Source organism: Festucalex cinctus, chromosome 6 (assembly GCF_051991245.1).
Source record: "Festucalex cinctus isolate MCC-2025b chromosome 6, RoL_Fcin_1.0, whole genome shotgun sequence".
Classification (NCBI taxonomy): domain Eukaryota; kingdom Metazoa; phylum Chordata; class Actinopteri; order Syngnathiformes; family Syngnathidae; genus Festucalex; species Festucalex cinctus.
The window spans coordinates 18,590,265-18,609,787 of record NC_135416.1 but is presented as its reverse complement, the minus strand read 5'-3'; the positions used below and the strand labels follow the sequence as shown (position 1 = coordinate 18,609,787).

At 39.3% G+C, this 19,523-nt stretch overlaps 2 protein-coding genes and 1 pseudogene across 7 annotated transcripts; all 3 read left to right on the top strand.

Moving 5' to 3' along the window:
* LOC144020343 (scavenger receptor cysteine-rich domain-containing protein DMBT1-like) overlaps nucleotides 1–5,088 on the top strand; it is a 31,951-nt pseudogene extending 26,863 nt beyond the window's left edge.
* A 1,800-nt stretch (nucleotides 5,089–6,888) lies between these two features.
* Nucleotides 6,889–10,130, top strand: LOC144021101 (guanine nucleotide-binding protein G(I)/G(S)/G(O) subunit gamma-10). Its single transcript, XM_077525127.1, has 3 exons — nucleotides 6,889–7,103; nucleotides 7,553–7,679; nucleotides 9,295–10,130. Exons 1-2 carry the CDS (start codon nucleotides 7,014–7,016, stop codon nucleotides 7,676–7,678), a joined length of 216 nt encoding a protein of 71 aa, XP_077381253.1. The 5' UTR covers nucleotides 6,889–7,013; the 3' UTR covers nucleotide 7,679; nucleotides 9,295–10,130.
* Nucleotides 10,131–11,205: 1,075 nt separating this feature from the next.
* Nucleotides 11,206–19,492, top strand: LOC144020183 (afadin- and alpha-actinin-binding protein). 6 transcript variants are annotated; one of them, XM_077523378.1, is made up of 13 exons: nucleotides 11,206–11,406; nucleotides 11,530–11,593; nucleotides 11,682–11,770; nucleotides 11,841–11,909; nucleotides 12,007–12,127; nucleotides 12,202–12,280; nucleotides 12,360–12,480; nucleotides 14,242–14,395; nucleotides 14,510–14,613; nucleotides 14,687–14,848; nucleotides 14,915–15,029; nucleotides 15,869–16,025; nucleotides 17,610–17,772. In XM_077523378.1, the coding sequence occupies exons 2-13, from the start codon at nucleotides 11,542–11,544 to the stop codon at nucleotides 17,701–17,703; spliced, it is 1,317 nt and encodes a 438-aa protein (XP_077379504.1). In that variant the 5' UTR covers nucleotides 11,206–11,406; nucleotides 11,530–11,541; the 3' UTR covers nucleotides 17,704–17,772. The 6 variants fall into 6 exon arrangements, with proteins under 6 accessions (XP_077379504.1, XP_077379502.1, XP_077379501.1 ...); XM_077523376.1 differs by adding an exon at nucleotides 18,003–19,492 and having other exon boundaries at nucleotides 11,209–11,593; nucleotides 17,610–17,735; XM_077523375.1 differs by having other exon boundaries at nucleotides 11,209–11,593.
* Nucleotides 19,493–19,523: the final 31 nt, after the last annotated feature.

Below are 19,523 nucleotides of genomic sequence, written 5' to 3'. Positions count from 1 at the left end.
TCAATGATTGTTTTGTTTGATCTCTTGAAGAGCAAAACTGGCCTATAAATTCCCTCACTCGTTCCTCAGTTCAGCATCACCACCAGACCCTGGACACACTCCTTGTCAAGATAAGAAGGTAGGCAAAGAAATTATTTTTATGCATAACAGCACAATTTGAAAAAATAATATAGTGTATGAACGTCATTGCTTTTCTTTCTCTTAGAGGTCGACACAAGGCCAATATGGGGATGCCTACAAGCATAATATTATTCCTGATTTTGCAGCTCATTACAAGAGGATCAGGTATAGTTTTCATATTATTTTCGCTTTGGTTTGATATCCTCTCATGCATAGTCATTGTACATAAGAATTGAGGGCATTCAAGTAAATTAACAAAATGCAAAATATACAAATATATTAGAGCTGCGAAATGATTTTTTTTAAATCATATTCATCACATCTTAGAATTTTGATTAATCATGATCAATGGCTTTCATAAAAATGATTTTTATCAACATTTTTTTGCCCACTAAAATTTCAAGAGCACCAGTTATGTGTTAATTTTTGTACATTTAATGTTATGACGTCTTCAACATGTTTTGATCCACTTCACACTCTCGTCCTCCTCTTTTTCTAATCAGTTAATTACTTGCATAATTTAAAATGTTGGCAAATTATAATACTTTGACATAAAAAAATATTCTGAATGTCATACGCAAACATTTATTAAATGCTTTAACTTTAATGCATGTAGTTATGTTTCTTGTCTAAACATCCGCTGTCAAGCTGAAGGATCATCAAAATTTATAGTGTGATTAATCTGTGTTAATACATGATTAATGAGATTTTTTTTTATGATTAACGCTTTAACTTTGACAGCACTGAAATAAGTAGAAAAAAAATCTACAAATCTTGGGAATTATCTTTCAATAGTGCAAAGGTAAAATTGAAAGTGACCATGGTTTGGTTATGTTACGTACTGTATGTGCAAATAAATAAATAACAGTAGTAAAAGTTGAACAATTCAAAATTGAAGCTTTGAATTCTGCCCTTGTTACATATTTTTGCCCCAAACTCACGACCAGCAAGTTACAGTTTACACATTCATCATAACCTCAAATTTTAGTTCACACACATTGTAGTTTTTACACTCTTGTGGAAAATGCAATTAAATACGAATTACTTTTCGTAGGTACAAGTGTTTCCAGCTGTGATGCGTGCCATGAAAAAGCAACGTGCCAAGCGTCACACGACAGAGGCGACTCCTTCACTGGCTTCTCATGCGTCTGCAAAGATGGCTTTGTAGGCGACGGTCTCACGTGTTACGATACCATAGCCTGCAGCGATGGCTCTTGTTGCATCCATGGTTATGAGTGGGCACCTGGCAGAGGCTGCGTGGACACTGACGAGTGTTCGCGCCCTAACTCACCGTGCGCGGCACCTCTGAATTGCCAAAACACGCAAGGCTCTTACGAATGCCGAATGCCTGCCTCACTCTCCAGATCCGCCATTTCTTCACAGTCAGTCCAGTTCGGTTGTGGAAACACAGTTTGTCCATCAGGCATGGACTGCGTGGCAAACAACGGAACAAGTTGCGCTGACCCTTGTGAGCACTACACTGTCCTGAATGACGACTGGCGTTCGACAGAACGTGGAACGACCGAACCTGCCAAGTGTGACAGAGATACTGAGTGGCATGGCTGGTATCGCTTCTTTCTCGGACAAAACAGCGCACATATTCCTGAGGGATGTGTCCCTGGATTCAAGTGTGGAACCCATATCACCATGTCACTAAAAGAACCTCATCCCACACAGTCTGATGTAATTGTAAGCCGCGCTATGTGTAATACATGGAGTAATACTGACTGCTGCCGTTTTAGCTCCGAACGCATCCATGTGAAGCTCTGCTCTACAGCAGCTTCCAGCTACTACGTCTACAAACTTGTGAAGCCAAACGCGTGTTCCTGGGCATACTGTGCAGGTACGAAAAATGTCTCCCTTTAATGGCGTGTTGCTGTAAAGGTTTTGTGGAATCATTCAATCTAACAGAACTCTTTTGTTCTCAGCGGTTGATGAAGCAAGCCATTTAACAACACCTGAGCCTGAAGGTTCTGGAACGGAGTCAACAACTCGCGCCAGTAAAACAACAACACGTGTCAGCAGTAATACGACAGATGCTCACAGACCAACAACAACAATAACACTAACGACAACAACAGCCAGAACAACCACCACCGGCACCCCATATCCTCCCCCAACAACAACGGCGTCCCCAGTAGCTGAGGGGGAGGTCCGTCTGGCTAATGGTGGAAACACTTCCTGCTCTGGACGAGTGGAAATCTTCCAACGTGGACAGTGGGGGACAGTGTGCGATGACATCTGGGACCTGAAGCACGCACAAGTGGTGTGCAGGCAGTTAGGCTGTGGTAAAGCCCTGGCGGCGCTCGGCAATGCTCGCTTTGGCCAGGGCAAAGGGCCCATTTGGTTGGACAACGTCAGATGCACCGGAAGTGAATCAAAGCTGGGTGAGTGCAGCCACCAAGGGATCGGATCGCACAACTGTGGTCACCATGAGGATGCTGGAGTGGTTTGTGAAGGTAAGAACTAAAGTGAGCAATTACGAAACATAGTTTTTCAGTTTGATGAATTTTGATGAATTATACAATAAATGTGTATGTTGTTGTGTTAGCTGCTTCACCCGTGAGGTTGGTCAACTCTGACAACCGCTGCGCTGGAAGAGTTGAGGTCTACCACAATGGCCAATGGGGTACCGTGTGTGACGACATATGGGACCTCACCAATGCCAACGTGGTGTGTAGACAGTTGGACTGCGGCAGGGCTCGTTCGGCACTGCAGAGTGCAGCTTTTGGACCGGGCACTGGACCCATCTGGTTGGATGATGTCCGTTGTAACGGCAACGAAACTTCGATAACAAGCTGCAGACATCTTGGATTTGGGAGACACAACTGTGTTCACAGGGAGGATGCCAGTGTTATTTGTGAAGGTAGCTTTCATATGGTTCTATAAAGTTTGGCCAGAATTACACTTAAACAATGAACATAAATAACCCATATATTTTTGGTTTAGCCGGAGAAGCTTCACTCAGACCTTCTCACCTTATTTGTGGCCCCAACAAAATCCAAGTGGGCCTGGATTCAGTTAGCATAACAAGTGCTGGTTACAACGCATTCTCTGGCAACCTGGCAGTCCATAATTGTTCCTGGGCCCGGGTGCAAGGTGATGTCGTGTGGTACGAGGTTGACACAAAGGCAGATGCCTGCGGAAACACGCTGAAGGTAAGAATAAAACACTACGCCTTGACTGCAAATTCACAAATATGCCTTATTAAATTAGCTTGTTTTGTGCATGGCGATACGGCTCTGATTCATTGTCCAATGCAAACTTAAAATAAAATGCACTGATGGCAGCCATCTCTTGTTATTGCCATTTTTCAAGATGTACCAATACACCTAGCAAGAACTTATCCAGACCAAATTGTTCATCTTCTATCTCTAATAAAAGGCTGTGCTTGTGTAGCGTGCTGCAGAATGCAGTCTGTCGCTCCACATTAAATGTTCAAAGACTTTTATTTGGAGTTTCTGGAAAACACAAAATAAGATATGCTTTAATTCATGAAGTTCGCATACACGGCTGTCGCTCTTCTTTGCTTTAGAATGCGAAGCGCCCCTTCGGCCATTCACATTAAGTAGCAAATGCTGCCCTGTGTCGGTGTTAGTAATTACAGCTTTTTATTTTTTTATTTTTTTTAATGTTCCACAACGTTTAAGCAATAAAACACAATGAACACGCTCTGAACATGGGCTGCACTGTAAATTAACATCAAATACCTGTGGGAACAATAGAATTCTAAACATAATAATTTTGAATATAGCTGTAGCCTATACCACACTTAAATGAAATGTTAATGTTCGATCTCATGACCATCTCTCTTACAGACCAACAGCACGCATGCAATCTACTCCAATAGTTTATTTATCTACCCACTGGGCAACACGTCCTTCTCTCCCGCCGTGAAACTTCCGTTCTCATGCGCCTATCCCCTGGACGCAGACAGCAGTCTTAATGTAGCCATCAGACCGTTCCTGGAGTGAGTAGTTACAGCATAACTTTGTGTTTATCTGTGTTATAAGGATTTGTATCAGTCTCATAATCTATGCTAAGAGAAAGACACCTTGATTGATGGTCATTATGTGCTCTTTCGTGACAGTCTGGAAGGCGCAATTGTTGGCTCCGGTGATAAACCCAGAGCCTCCATGGTCCTGTTCCGCAACTCCAATTATACAGGACCTTATTCACCCGGTGCAGTGGTCCTTCCAGTGGGCTCACCATTGTATGTTGGGGTCTCGGTGGACAAGACAGATCCCAGCTTGGCAGTTGTTTTGGAGGATTGCTACACCTCTCACTCCCGATACCCCGGGAGCAATGACCGACACACTCTCATCGAGAATAAGTATGCGTCTGCTCAGTTGGGATGACTGTAGACTGAAAGATGATGATAACCAATGATCTTCCCTTGGCTGTATTAGATGTCCGGCTGACCGCCAACTGGTGTCCATAGCTGAGAGCGGCTCATCCCTGCGGGCTCGTTTCGCTGCTCTGTACTTCCTCATTCAGGGGGAATACCTAAATGTTTACCTCCACTGTAGCCTCAGCCTGTGTGACCGCAGGAGGTTCTCTTGCATTCCGGTGAGTATGATGCCATATTTGACTCACAGCACTGCAAATCCATGTCCATTAACCACCTATTTCTTTGCTATCTTGTTGCTTTACACATGTTTCCATGGTGTAGCCTTGCACAAGGAGAGGACAACGCTCTGCCTCAAACTCGACTCCACTAAAGCCACTCACCATTGGCCCAATCACTTGTAAGCAAATGCATATTTTTTCACTTGGGTATCAGGCTATATGTTGACAAAATGGGATAACTAACAAGATTTTTTATTGTTCCTCTTTCCTATTTTTCTTCAGGGGAGAAACCATCTGTGTGACATCCAGTCAAAGAATATAACTGTTCGAATTTTATTATTCAGCAACCTCAATAAAAAATTAAAATAAAAAAAAATAAAAAAAAATGGTGAGATCAAGTAAATATAATGACATAGAAATTACAATAAATTGTATTATATTGTCAATTATAAATATGGGCACAAAATGGATGAATAATTAAAACCCTGCACATTCATAGTAAAATGCAAATGTTACATAAACCTGCCTGTTTGCATGTGTTTCATTAATAAATGGATACAATATACTGTATTGGATATCCAACTCAGGAACTACTTTGGCATCTTTTCATGATCTGATAGTATTGGCATCACATTAGTATTTAGTCAGACGTATATTAGAGTTTTATGTTCAAGTGTTAGAAACCAACACCCAGGCTACATACATACTCTTGTTTATTGTCTGCTTGACAGATATATGCACAGACATTGCAAGGGGGAGAAAACAAAATATGGGATAGCAGCCAGTCAAAGTCTGTACTACCTCATCATGGGTAATAGCTAATAACAGTTAATCTCCCATAAACCAAACACATCCCAGGATCCTGAATGATATGTCAATGATAATTACAGTAATAACAATACAGGAAGGACTTCTGGCTGAGTCTGAGGGATGTCCAGTCTTATGGAGTTGAGCCACTGATCACCTTGCCCACTGAACTGCAGGACCGAGTATGGCTTTTTTATTTTTTTATTTTTTATTTTTTATATAACTAAGAAAACTAGGGGCAAAACTAAGGGGTAGCTACAAGACTTAACATGCGAGTGCAAATTGTAAAGCGCATTTGGGACCTCACTTTACCTCAGAGTCAGTTTTCTGAGGGTCCTTGCTACATGGTCAAAAATGCCACAGGCCTGTAATCACATAAATAAATTAATGGCACGTTCCTTTCACACACGCAAGCGGAAATGCACCTACAGAGGTTTGCAACTTAGGTGTCTCATACAGTAGCTGGCAATGAACCAACACATCCAATTATTGCTGCAGTCTTTCTCAAATAGTGGGGTGGGTCCCCCTGGGGAGGTGCAGAGAAGCTGTGTGACCCCAGGGAACATTTTTTTTTCTCCATTCTAGAATTCTGTAAATTGTAATTGAACATCAAATATATATATATATATATATATATATATATATATATATATATATATATATATATATATATATATATATATATATATATATATGTATGTTTTGATCTATTTGGCCCTGTTTTATCATCCTCTGATCTCTTTTTCAAACTGGCAAGACTTGTTGAGTCAGTCCATCTGAAAAATGGATCTTGCACCACTACAGTTAACTTGAGTCGAGATGAGCGATGGGAGACATTTGAATGTTCGCTTTGTTTTGCATCATTTCTTCTAGTTTATGAATTAAACAATGAAAGTTTTGCACGTCAGCATTCAATTACAAGGGTAATGAATGTGTAAATTTGATGCAGTTGCCTTTAAATACAGATTTTGTTCTGTGTTTGGTGCAATATTTTCCCATGTTGAAACGAACGTGTTCAATATTTTGTGGCATGTTTACTGAAATAAAGGTTGTCCAATGCCCTGGATAGTATTCATTTCTCTCCAAATTAACATTTCACATGACTTTCAACAAATTTCATGTTAACCTTATATGAAATTTCAACTATTTGGTGGAGGTATATATATATATATATATATATATATTTTTTTATTTTTTTATTTTATTTTTTTGTGGGATCATTTCTTCTTCCTGGGGCGGGGGCGTACCACAAGTCCACAAAATAATTGTAGAAGCACTGAATTACTTTCAAGTCAGTTTTCAGCTGCCATTGAGGACTACTCACCATGATGGCCACAGGGGGCGTTTGATTGACATGCAAGAAACCAATTAGAATGGCCTGCTGGGAGGGACAGTTCAGCAACCGCAGGATCCCATTCGGGGAAGGGCTTTCAAGTGTTTGGGACCAATTTCCTCTCGCTGGTAGACGTGTACTACTCAGAACGAGATCTTGACTTTTCTCACCGACAGCCGTCGTCATGTCCAATAACAACGCCAGCAACAACTTAATCATCGCCCAGAGGGCCGTGAAGCAGCTCCGGCTGGAGGCCAGCATCCGAAGGATCAAGGTACCATCGGCCGATACGGACACACATAACACCGAGAGAGCAACAAGCTAAGCGACTGCTGCTGAATGGCGGAGACAAACTGATAATCGAGGGAGTAAACAGGCTTTCTAATTACAGTTAGTCTTTGGAGTGCAAATTTCTGGACTAAGGCAAATTTACACACTGTCTCGCTTTTCTACTTTTCCCACTGCGTTAAAACTTTGAACTGTCAAGTTCCGCGTTGACACAAGTTTTACAACTGTGTGTGGCAAAGTTACTTAACGTACAACAAAAAACTCCCTAATCACGTGAAAATCGATATGTGTAAACACAAAGTATAGCCGACATGCAACAGTACACGTATTGTTGCACCGCTGCTTGCAAATCGTGCGCAAATAACTGTCAGGCCTGTCGTGTGGAGGTTTTGCGGTTTTCGTTTTCCACAAGCTAACGTCGTGTGTGGCTCGCAGGTGTCCCAGGCTGCTGCCGAGTTGAGGAACTTCTGTCTGCAAAACGCTTCCAAGGACCCCCTCCTGGTCGGTGTCCCCTCCAGTGATAATCCCTTTAGACCACCAAAGTCCTGCTCCCTGTTCTGAGGTAAGCGAAGTGGGAAACTCGCAATGGCGCCGCACATAACAAAACGTAGCATGTCATGCACGAATTGCCAACAATTTTCGATATGTCTGCATAATTTGAGAGTCACGAGATGCAAATAAGAGCAGTCAAAAATAAACACAATAATGCTTACTTTTAAGTTGACGTTGCCAGGGAGGTATTAACTTAAATTAATTGCATTTTGTATCATAGCTTATTAAAGGAAGTCAACCCTCAAGCTTTTCTTTTTCAGTAATATGTTACATGACGAGCCCCACTCGGCATGGCATTCTGATTAATAATTGTGTTTGTGGAATATAAATTATGCAGCAAAATTCACCAGTTTTTACTCAGGGGGCGGCCATTTTACCACTTGCTGTCGACAGAAAATGACATCACAGTTGCTCAATGACCGTGTGCTGCAGCAAACCTGTTTCTGGGTTTGGTCATGTGATGTTTACAAGCTGAGTTGTGATTGGTCATTAGCTGAGCATTTGTGATGTCATTTTCAGTCAACAACAAATGGCAACATGGCCGCCCCCTGAGATGGATAAAAACTTGATCGAGACTAATGCAATATTAATTAGAATACCATATTTAGACTAGTGGGGCTGCATACTGTAAAGAAAATTTGGGGTTGACTTCCGACTTTAATATAGGCTACATGTAAATATTTATATTGTCAATGGCATACCTGTCAATCAAAACCAAGCTTTAGGTTAATACATGCGACTTTTTGATATAGTATGTTTATCTGATTTCAATAGCTTTTGTCTCCTGCTTGAGAAACAGATAAGTTTCAATAGTCTTAAGTTAACCAATTTGTAGTTGTTAGTTTTTCTTGAACAATTTGCCTTATACAGTCTGCTCATTTGAAATGTTATTAGTAGCAATGTGACATGACTTCCAAAAAACCCTGGAAAATCTGTCAAAATGCAAAGTCTGGTTGGAAGGGGCATTTCAAGCTGAAAATAACGCAACAAGAATTTAGAAATTGAATAACGCATTCCTGAGAAATGTATCTTTTTTTTTTTCTTTTTTTTTGGTGGGAAAAATGTCCTTTTTGAGGAATGTTTTGTGGTCCAAAAAACATCTTCAGATTACAGTAAAACAGCATAATTTCATTATTTCACGTTATCCTCAATTCTTTTCTTCCATCTTAAACTCAAGGAACGAACCTCCTTCTCTGATTGGCTGACAAATGTCGGGTAGGCCAGAATTCCAAAATGTCAATGGGTCAAAATCGGCATCATTTTTCAAACGCTTGCCTAAAAACTAGCGCAGATGGATGATTATAAGTGAGAAAAGCAATCTGGGAAATAGAATAGATCATGTACGCAAGCAGTCAAATGTTGTTGTTGTTGTTTTTTTTTTTGTGTGAATTTGTTATGGGGGATTTTAGAGACATTTGAAGTGGTCATTCCATTTATTATTATTATTATAAAGAACATTCCACATAAATGGCGTTGCAACTATTACTGTTGTCTTTGACGTCCCATTTCCAAAATGACCTCTGTCGATTATTATAGAAAATCAATGAGGCAATACAGAACACTTTAGAAAAACGTTTTGGAAACTGTGTTTTTAATGTTTTCTACTTTTTTCCTCTCCCCTTTAGCTTGACAAAGCGCCGAAGAATTTCTGAATCTATACAACTAAGGCTGTTTTCAATTTTACTTAATGTTGCTGTAGATCTGCCAGCAGCTCCCTCTTTGGACCGCAGGATGGTTGTTTTCCGGAGGGGGGGTGGGTCCATTTGTTTGCCAAAACAATTTATCTGTCACATTCATGCAGCACCAAACTTGTGGAGTCCAAAAATGGTCAAGAAATCACACCAACATTACAAATGTTTGAAGTATTTCTTTGTTTTGCTAGATATTTGTTGTCCAAATTTATATTATTATTTTATATCCAGTGCCGTAGATAAAGACTGCTATTAATTTAAAAGCCAGTGCTGTTGTGTCATACAAGATTGTCTTACTCAAACACTACAGACATGCATAGAATTGAACATGTGGACATCAGAGTATTTATGAGATGTGATCCAATTTTCAGATATTATGGTGTGCTATGGTTATGTTCTCACTATTGAGACACTATGACATGGTACGGACTACGGACCTAAATGTATATTTTAAATAGCTTGTTGGTGTTACTTTTATTAGCTTGCACCCTGTTACTCTTTAAAACACATGCCTTACACTATTTGAATAGTGACTTACAGTACATCCCTTTATATATGCAAATAGCCAAACAACAGCTATTTTGAAAACATCCAAATGTTCCTGTTGATAAATCTTACTGAAGTGACCTGTTGCATGAGCTGTTTTCCACCATAATGGAATTACATGCCAGGCAACCAAATCTTTTACTACTGTTACCCTCTATCTTCCTTGTCTTTGCTACTGTGAGCAACATTTTTAGAAATTAAATTTATTTTTCAAACACTGACAAGTTGTTTTTGTTTGGTATGTGAACATCATTTGGAAACATTGTTGTGATTGTTGCTGCTACAAAAATCCACTTAATCCACTTAAAGTATGAAGGTGGTGGAAGAAGATGCTTTCTTTGGGTTTGACATCTCAAACCTTTATGTTAAAATTGAGATTAGAAATTAAATTCCACTAAGATCAAAATGGTGTCGTGTTGACTTGCTCGATTATGAAGAAAATATTAATCCCGATTATGTTGGTAATAATTGAAATCACGATTGGACGATCATTTATTTTTTTGTTACAAAACAAGAAAATGTCTATGTAAAAATAAAATAAAAATTAAGACAAAAAAAAAATTGAAACACTAATTATGCAAGTTTCTTTGGGATGAAACAAAATGTATTAAATTAATGTTAAAATAAAAAGGTTGCAAATGTATAAACTTAAACTCAAAATTTGTATATATATATATATATATATGTATGTATATATATATATGTATGTATGTATATATATATGTATGTATATATATATATATATATATTTTTTACGATTATCCAGATTTTTGTAATTGGGGAGTGTAATCATTGAAATTGTAATTGAATTGCATAGTTGATTTATTATTATTTTTACCATTCACTTATCCTGAGTAAACTATTTAAAACAAAAACAAAGGTGGGAAAATGTTTTTCAAAACTATCCTGATGCACATGGAGGTACAAAAATGGCTGAAGACTCATTTCTTTGGCCTCTCATTCCTCGCTAAAAGCAGGGACGCTCTGACGCTCAGATTGTAAACAACACTGCCTTTTTCTTTTTTTCTTTTTCTTTATTTTTTAAAGTTAAATAACCTTCCATTTGGTAAATGGTACTTAATTTATACACAATGATGAATACCCCCAAATAATAATATACAAAACAAATATTACTCAATTACAAGTAAATAAATAAAAAAATATAAAAAAAAAAATACAAATTGGCAACTAAGCTTGGCGAAGTAGCTAAAATTACAGATTTGTTTCAGCCACCAGGGGGGGTTGTGTGCACATGAAGCCTCATAAGAAGAACCTTTTGTGGAAAGCTTCGAGTGATCTAAATGCTTCATCTGCCCATCACTAGTGACGGTTCCCCCAGTCCCAAAATCCCATCTGCTCCCTTCTCGGGATAATTAGTGCTTTATGTTAATCCCAACTACGCAGTCCTCCCCTCTCACGTTATTTGTCATCGCCTACTAATTAGTACAAGTGATAACATCTGAGTGGCTTCACCTACAAGAGGAAGTTGCACTCCTCAACGTAAGACAACGCGTCTCATGGGATCCAATTTTATATTAGTTATGTCTGCTATTTTGATTTTTACTAATATTAACAGTTTTCTAGAGGAGTCCTAAACGTGAGTGCATGGAATTTAACGTACAGCTTGGCTCCCATATGGCTTCAAGGTATGCTCAGACAAGAGTTGGAAAGAAGCAGGAGTTTCCAGGTAAAGGTGGCCATTTTTTCATGCAGGACCAGCAGTGAAATAGTTTGGTTGATTAATGTAATGGAAAGTTACCTTTGTTTTTCTTCAGACTCTTCATTGAGGGACCTCAGCACTCTCAGTAAAATCAGGCAAGGCATCCCCTCACGGGAATACCATGATCAAGCAGAATCCCTCAGGGTGAGGGAAACGTAACTTCTGGGTATGGTGAAGGTTTTCCAACTCACTCAGTAAAATCATCTCCATTTAGGAGCAACTGAAAGAGATGGATGAGCATGTGGCCAGACTGCAGGACATGCTGAAGTGTGAACGGGCCAAAGTAAGCTGCATGTTTGGGAGCCATTGGACAACATTCTATTTTGACCTAGTGAATTGCAGATGAGTGATGACCAATGTCTTATTTCCTCTTTTGCAAGAGCGCCCGTTTGCAGCTAAAGGTCAACCAGCATGAAACAGAGCTGAGACGCAGGGAGGTCCAAAGTAACAGAATGAAAGAGCGACTTGGTCAGATGTCTGACAGAAAGGAGAAAGGACCCTGTGAGATGATCAGAAAGATTCCAATTTGCTTTGAGGACTGTATGTCAAATTTTCTTTTCTCATTTTCTCTGAAGCCATCGAGTTGCTGAACCTTCTACCAGGCGGTCGAGGCAAAAGTGGGAAGTCAATCAAGTCATCCCAGTCCACTGCAAAGTAAACTGGACTCTGTTAGCTTGCAGTGTTTGCTAAGAAATTGCTGTAAAATGTGGTGTTTATTTGTTCCTTTGGCAAGGCAAGAGGAGGCAATGCTGCACCTGATGCTGGAGCGCAGAGAAGCAGAGCTGCGGGAAGCAATGAAGCTGCGACACAGCCTCACCACCTTACTACATGCTGTCAGGGTTGACATGGAGCAGGTGGGGGAAGACAATGTGAATTATTATTATTATTATTATTATTAGTTGTAGTAGTAGTAGTACCTTGATTTTTTTTTTTTTAAATGCAAGTTAAAACATGGCTTGTGATCAAATTAATTTAAACTGACTCAGGTTAAATTAATCAAATGACTCAGTTACTGAGTCGCTGACTATAGATGACAAGGCTCAGAGCAATGCCAAAACGACCTTTTGTGTACACTCGGATGGCAACTTGTGAGGAGGAGCATGCATTACCTCTGCTCTTACAGTCTGCTGTACTTTACCAGCAACGCAGCACACCAACATACAGTACACAAGAAGAATTTTCAGACGCTGAGTCTCCAAACCAGTAATCTGGTGTAGTACCAATACTGACCTGTGAGAGGTAGCATTGTGCCTCGGGAGCACCCAGACTTCTAGAAAAAGGGGTACGTGAAGGCACTCACGGGCGTACATTAGGTTTTAAAATATATTTAAAAAGTATATGGAAATATTTCTAAAAAATATGTTCATAAGATGAATTTTAAATGCAGTAGACTATTGAATATTAGTGTCCTAAAAACCCAGCATTTCCCCATACTAGAATGGTTTGACCGAACTCAACAACGTCATATGCCACCTAGAATCGCCTGTTAATCACTTGAAAACATTATTTATAATGTTGCTTATTATTTTTTAGAACGGAGCTTTACGATGATCCCAAAAGATGACACTTTATGTTGATAATAATCTGTATGCGTACAGATCTTTATTTATTTATTTTTTAATTAATTTTCGTATCTTTTTATTTCCAAGTATTTCAAGAGACCACATAAATACAAAGTTCGAAAGTTTATGAATAAATCAAACAATAATGGCACAGCCCTCGGTTTTTCGGTTTTTCTTCAATCAGAATTGCTTTGCGCTGGTTTAGGGGTACTCAGCTGGGGGGGAAATCCCAGTGGGTACATCACTGAAAAAAAAAAAAAAGGTTGAGAACCACTGTTAGCCTATCCGATTATTAGATTGTGTTTACAAACCTTTTACTTTTAAAGGGACACTTGACTCATTTATCCTTTTTCCACAGTAAAAAGTTCATATTTTGTCCATAATTAATTGGGTAACTTAATTTTTCTACATGTACAATTAATACATTTAATAACTCATTTTCCCACTTGCTGTCGCCTGACGATATCACCTGTGCTGTGGAAATAGGTAACGACCAGTCACTGCTCAACTATTTTCTGTGGTTTGTCAGCAAACTGAGCCATGATTGGTCATTACCCGTTTCCTACGCACAGGTGATGTCATCAGTTGACAGTGTTTTTTTTTGTTTTTTTTTCCCCAAGGTATTCATTGTTGATGAAAAATAGTGAAGTTATCACATTAATTATAGACAAAATTATCTTTTACTGAATGGATAAATGAGTTAAGTATCCCTTTAATTTTACTGTGGTGAGTTTCTTGTGAAGCACAAAAACTCGACAGACTCCATTTGTCTCTCAACAGTACAAGTTCCAGTTCCCTTCCAAACTGGTCGTTGTTCCATTTTTACAATCACAGATTATGGCTGGCGCGAGCTCTGTGATTAATCGGGGAGTACTGCACAAAGCAATAATTTGAAAGGACCAGTTAATACTGTTATTAATATCACAAATATTTAGTTTGTATGCCTCTCCCAAAACACTGAAAATGGAAAGATTTATTTATTTATATTTTGGTCTGTTTTTAGGGACTTAAAATGATTACCTGCTATTGTAATTCTGTCCATTTTCTTTTAAGACGTTGTCAAACCCGGAGGATGTTGAGGGCGGATCCCCAAATGGAGACAAAAGGTTGAGTCAAACTGAGGCAGCGCTTGGTGACCATGTGACAGGAGGTGTGGTTCAGAGTTGGAAACTTGTGCAGCGAAGGCTGATTGACCTTGGACATCAGGGTAAAAACATTGAATGTGACCCATTTGTGTTGCTGTGCATTTGGACAACTTGATAAGATCAAAAATCGACTAAACTAAACCTCTTCTTATTGCCATCTTCCCGTTTGTGTGTAGACCACACAGGCGATGGCACAGACCATGACAAACTCTTGGCTCAGCTTGAAATGGAACTGAAAGAGAGTCAACAAATTGTCAAATTACAACAACAAATGTTGCAGGTGTTCTTCTCAATGACGTTGACTCTGACACACATCCAAACGGTTTTGACTTAAATGGTATTCTTTTTTTCAGGACAGTCTTCTATCACCAATCCCATCTGAACTGACTGATTCTTACTTTTTGGAAGAGTGGGAGCGTCTCCAAGTCCACTGGGCTGACTTCAAACATCAGAGACGGACTTTTGAGAAGGAGAGACAATCCTTCACTGAGGCCGCCATACGTTTAAGTCACGATGTGAGAACATTCAAATTCTATATAAAAGGTTGTGTGTTTGTCTGGAAATGACCATTTTTGTGTCAGCAGCGTCGTGACTTTGAGAATCTGAAGGGCTCTCTATTGAAGCAGCAGTATTTACAGGATTCTCCTTTGTGTAGTAACAGAGCAGCAAACAACAAAAGGGATTGCATCCACTCTAGTAAGTATAAATCTGTGTGATATATTTTTGCTTTTTGACTCAATCACTGCCATTGATGGCTATAGACGTCAAAAGATTCATTTTTACTGGGTTGGCAGGGAATGAGTTAAGATCATGTGTCGTAACGGTAAATGTTGCATGTGTACACAGTCTACTCTATAAGTAACACAGTGGAGTAGTTGCCGTTTTTCCATTACCTGCCATCGAATGGTGGAATTAATGTATGTGTTTTGATGCAGTCTGTGGCTGTTATGTGCTGAGGGTGGATCCCATAGCGCAGACACAAATAAGATTTTAACTATTTATTCACATGACTAGACGAGAAACGAGAGTTGCACAGAGGAACAGTGGTAATAATCCGACAACACACACCCTTCTCAGAACAGGCTTATCTAGACAGTGAATGGATCTGATTGGCTGTGGCCGAAAATGTGGGTAACCCTGATAGGCCGCTGAAACAGGACTGACATGGATTTATCTGATTCGCTGCTAAAATGCGGATAAAACTGATTGGCTACAGACCATATAAAGAGATTAAAGATTCTTGACATCACATTGTTACATGCCGATTGCATCAGTTCAAATAAAGTCAAATAAAACCAAACAGACATTTGCCACAGACAAAACAGTCATGACAGTAGCGTTTCAAACCTGAGGCCCCATTTGTCACAAGTCTTCTTCTAAAGTGCTACAGTATTTTAAAGCTGCCCATTATTCGAAATGTGATATTAACAACATGTCTTGACTATAAACTATGCACCCTATTCTTATTTGAGGCTTGTGGTAACAAAGTGTGGGTAAAATTTCAAATATGCTGTTTCTGACTCTGGCTTTCTCAGGTTTGGGGCCTGTTAACATACCTGGCTCTGTTCCCATTTCTCCATTTTCCACTGAATCCAGCCCCTTGACTGTTTCAGGGTGCCATGAGGGAAGAGACAGAGTTGTGACACCCAGTACTCCCGAGCTCTATGCTGCCCTGAGTTTGTCCAACCACAGGTCAGTCAGGTACATCTGTCATGGCTAATGCTTAAAGTGGGTCGTGGACAGGTAGGAAAAGATTACAGGGGGTCCACGGTTTACAACCTTTCAACCAGATGTGAGAGGACACTGGCATGTATGGTGCTGTGTATGAATAACCACTAATTTCCTGTAAGTCATGTTATTACACTTTTGACTGGATGATCCGTGTACTCATTTTTAAATGCATACTGTATATCACAAACTATCTTGAACTTTATCTCAAGTCCTTACGATTCCCTTGATCAACTTTGAGCTGTTTGTGTTCCTCTTTATTTCATAAAACCAAGCAATGAGATAAAAGGATCCTGCCTGAAGAGCTGAAGAAATTGGGTTCTCAAATGATATACATACTGTAATAGGAAACAGTTTGTTAGCGCGAATGGACGGTCCTCAGAGTATGTGGAGTCCCACAGAGTTCTAGTCTAAGTGAAATGTTAAACTTGCACTTATCTTTGATTTAATTCAAAAGCTGCAGAGATTTCCCACCCAGGGTCAGAAGCATCTCTTTTGAAGTTAGCTGAAATTTTAAACTAATGTTACCTGAAATGAACACATGCAGGAATGGGAAAGACATGGTTTTGTTGAATATGCCATTGGAAATTAATGGATTTTGTTTGTTTGTGGGTATATTTGAATTAGTGGATAGAGTAGAATATTTTATCTATTTTTTTTGGGGGGGGGGTGGGCGCATATGGGAATTTTTGGAATGTTTGAACAAGGTCTCCAAGGTGAATTGAATGAGCTGAAGATATACAAATGGGATTGCTGAATTTTTGCGGAGGTTGAATGGATGAAAAATGAAAACATTTTTGGCACATTTTTTTTTTTTTAATGTTGAAAACTGTTCCTATGCCTATGGTGACTCGAATGAGCTGAATATGAAGAATTTTGAATAAGAATGACATGAATCTGTGATGTTGAATGCGTCGGTGAATGAATAGGGATTTGTTTTGTTTTTTTTTAAAGATGTAGAATTTTGGCAAAGCTGAATTTTTGGAACGAGTAATACAGTGGAAGGCGTGACTTTTTGGGATATGATGTTGAAATGGTGAGAATCGGTCAAGAATTGAGGTAGTGGTAGCAGGATAAAAGTTTGGAGAATAATAGTGCAGAATAAAATGGATACATGCATAATCGTGTGAGGCCATCATACAATTCTGTGCGACTTTCCTTGTGGAAGCCCTTCCCCAATCAGGCCTTTTGTGGGATATTTTTTTCTTTCTTTCTGCTTTGTCAACAATTAGGCCTTACATAGACTTTCTACCTTTCTCCAACTCAAGTTCAAACATTTGGATCCAATTTGAGGTATACAGATTAAAGATGATCAAGGAAAATACATTATTGAATTAAATTTTCTGAGTCACAGAAAATGCTCTGATCATTATTTTGAAATTACATAAAAATAATATATGAAGTTGGGTAGATCAGAATATGCTATACACACACACACCCTTACAAGAAATAATTAAAAAAGCGTTCATCTGTACACTTAGAAAACAAATTGTGTAATTATGAAGTTGCTTGTCTGTACAATGTACTTGATCCGCTTGCTGTTTCCAGAGCCAAAGATGGAGAACATTTCTCCGAGAGCTGGGATGCTGGGACACACGGAATGTACGCAAACCCAGCTGCAACTTTGGATTACTCATTTTGAGGCAATTGAATTCCAAGGCTATTTTAAAACATGTATGTTCCTTAGAAAATAAAAGTATTTTTTTATTTTTTTTAAACTCTTTATTTGGGGGGAAAAAAACTGGTTAAATGCTATTTATCATACATCAAAATAGACACATTAAGTATATGGGCACTAAAAGTTCTAGTGATAGACAAATTGATTTATAGAACACATGGTATTTCAGCACTGTAGAAAAAGATGGTTTAAGAAACATACATCAAATCATTGACATGATTTTGTCCACCTCATTCACCTTCCTGTTTTCTACGTGCTTGCAGTTAGTGATACCAACAGAAGTGTCAAAAACATCAACTGGCACGTACCAACAGCACCAAAAGAAATGGATACTTCTTGCATCCTCCATACACAGGAGGAAAAAAACAAAACCCGTAACCAATTAGTAATATCACATGTAAAATGATTGGTTTGAAATCTTAATTTGGAATGATTTCAAAATGATTACTGGGGAAAAAATAAAATAAATCATGAGCAATAAGCTTTTGTGGCTATTGTAATATGTAGTCTCAGAGCATGTGCATGCATAACAATGTTTATACATTTTTGTCAAATGTTAAAATTAAAAATGGTTAGATACAATGATTAACTGTTTGAGTGGTCCTAAAAGCAAACAATATTTAGTATCAAAGTTAATTTTTTACTTTAAGTGCATCCATTACGAGAGAGCTATATGTAGTAGCTGGTAACTAAGACATCATTCACTACACCCACAAAGCCTCAATTCGGGTAGATATAGGCCCTACAGAAACACTTAAAATGTGTCAAAACCTTATTAGTCAAACTTTTTTTTTTTTTTAAAGCTGTTAACTGGTATGGTCATTTAGTAGTAAAAAAGGCAGAACAAAATGCAAAGATCTAGTGGAGAGGAAACTGACTTCGGGGAGGGCAAGGGAGGCATGGCAGGGCCTGAACAACATGATGGGAAGGTCTGCCAAACCGGAAACATCCAACTGTTTAGATCTTACCTCCCCTGTAGAGCGGCCTCGAAAATCCCACGCTTGGAACACAACAAAGGCCCACCATTTGCAAAAAGAAGTGAAAGCGAGCCTGAGGCCAATGTTTTTCAGAGTCAAGTTCCAAATGCAGAATTGCCCAAGCGACAGCCATTTGGTGACTACAACTGGGGACTGGCTGTTTGTCCTCATCTGCTAGTCCAGGCCAGGTTGGATAGAGGCACAAAACATCACTGGGAGACTGCACGTCAGCAGAGACCTGACCCGCCATCTCACGATGGGATGAAGTGCGTTTTTTTTGTCAGCGCAATAGGGAAAGTGAAGTGGTGTACCGTTCTCATTGGCTGTGGAATGGAGCTGGCCAGGTACTGTGCCCGTACCATGCGCCGGCATCTGTGCCCACTTTGCGGCGCCACCGGCACCCAAGCCCACACCAAGAGTTCTGTCCGAAGATTGACGGCTTCTCCAGATCCCTTTACAAGTCCAGGCGGCGCTGAAGTTCGGCTGACTACGAACTGGTCCAATACGTTTGCGTCTTTGTGAAACGTGTTGAACTTGCATGTGTATTTTCTGCTGTTTTACCTGACAAGACTGCCTGCTTGCAAACTATTTTTGTGATTTCAAGACTTGGTTGACTCGTTTAAAATGTTGTGATGTTCAAATAATGTTCTTAAACTAGGCTATATTTTCAGTGCATGCGACCTACAAAAACTGTTCAAAGGTTTCTCTCTGTTTGGGGAGGGGGGAAGAAAGTGTTTGTGATCAGCACCCAAATTATAAATTTGTTGTAAAACCTACACTTGTTTGTGCTGATTTGATCTTTTTGGT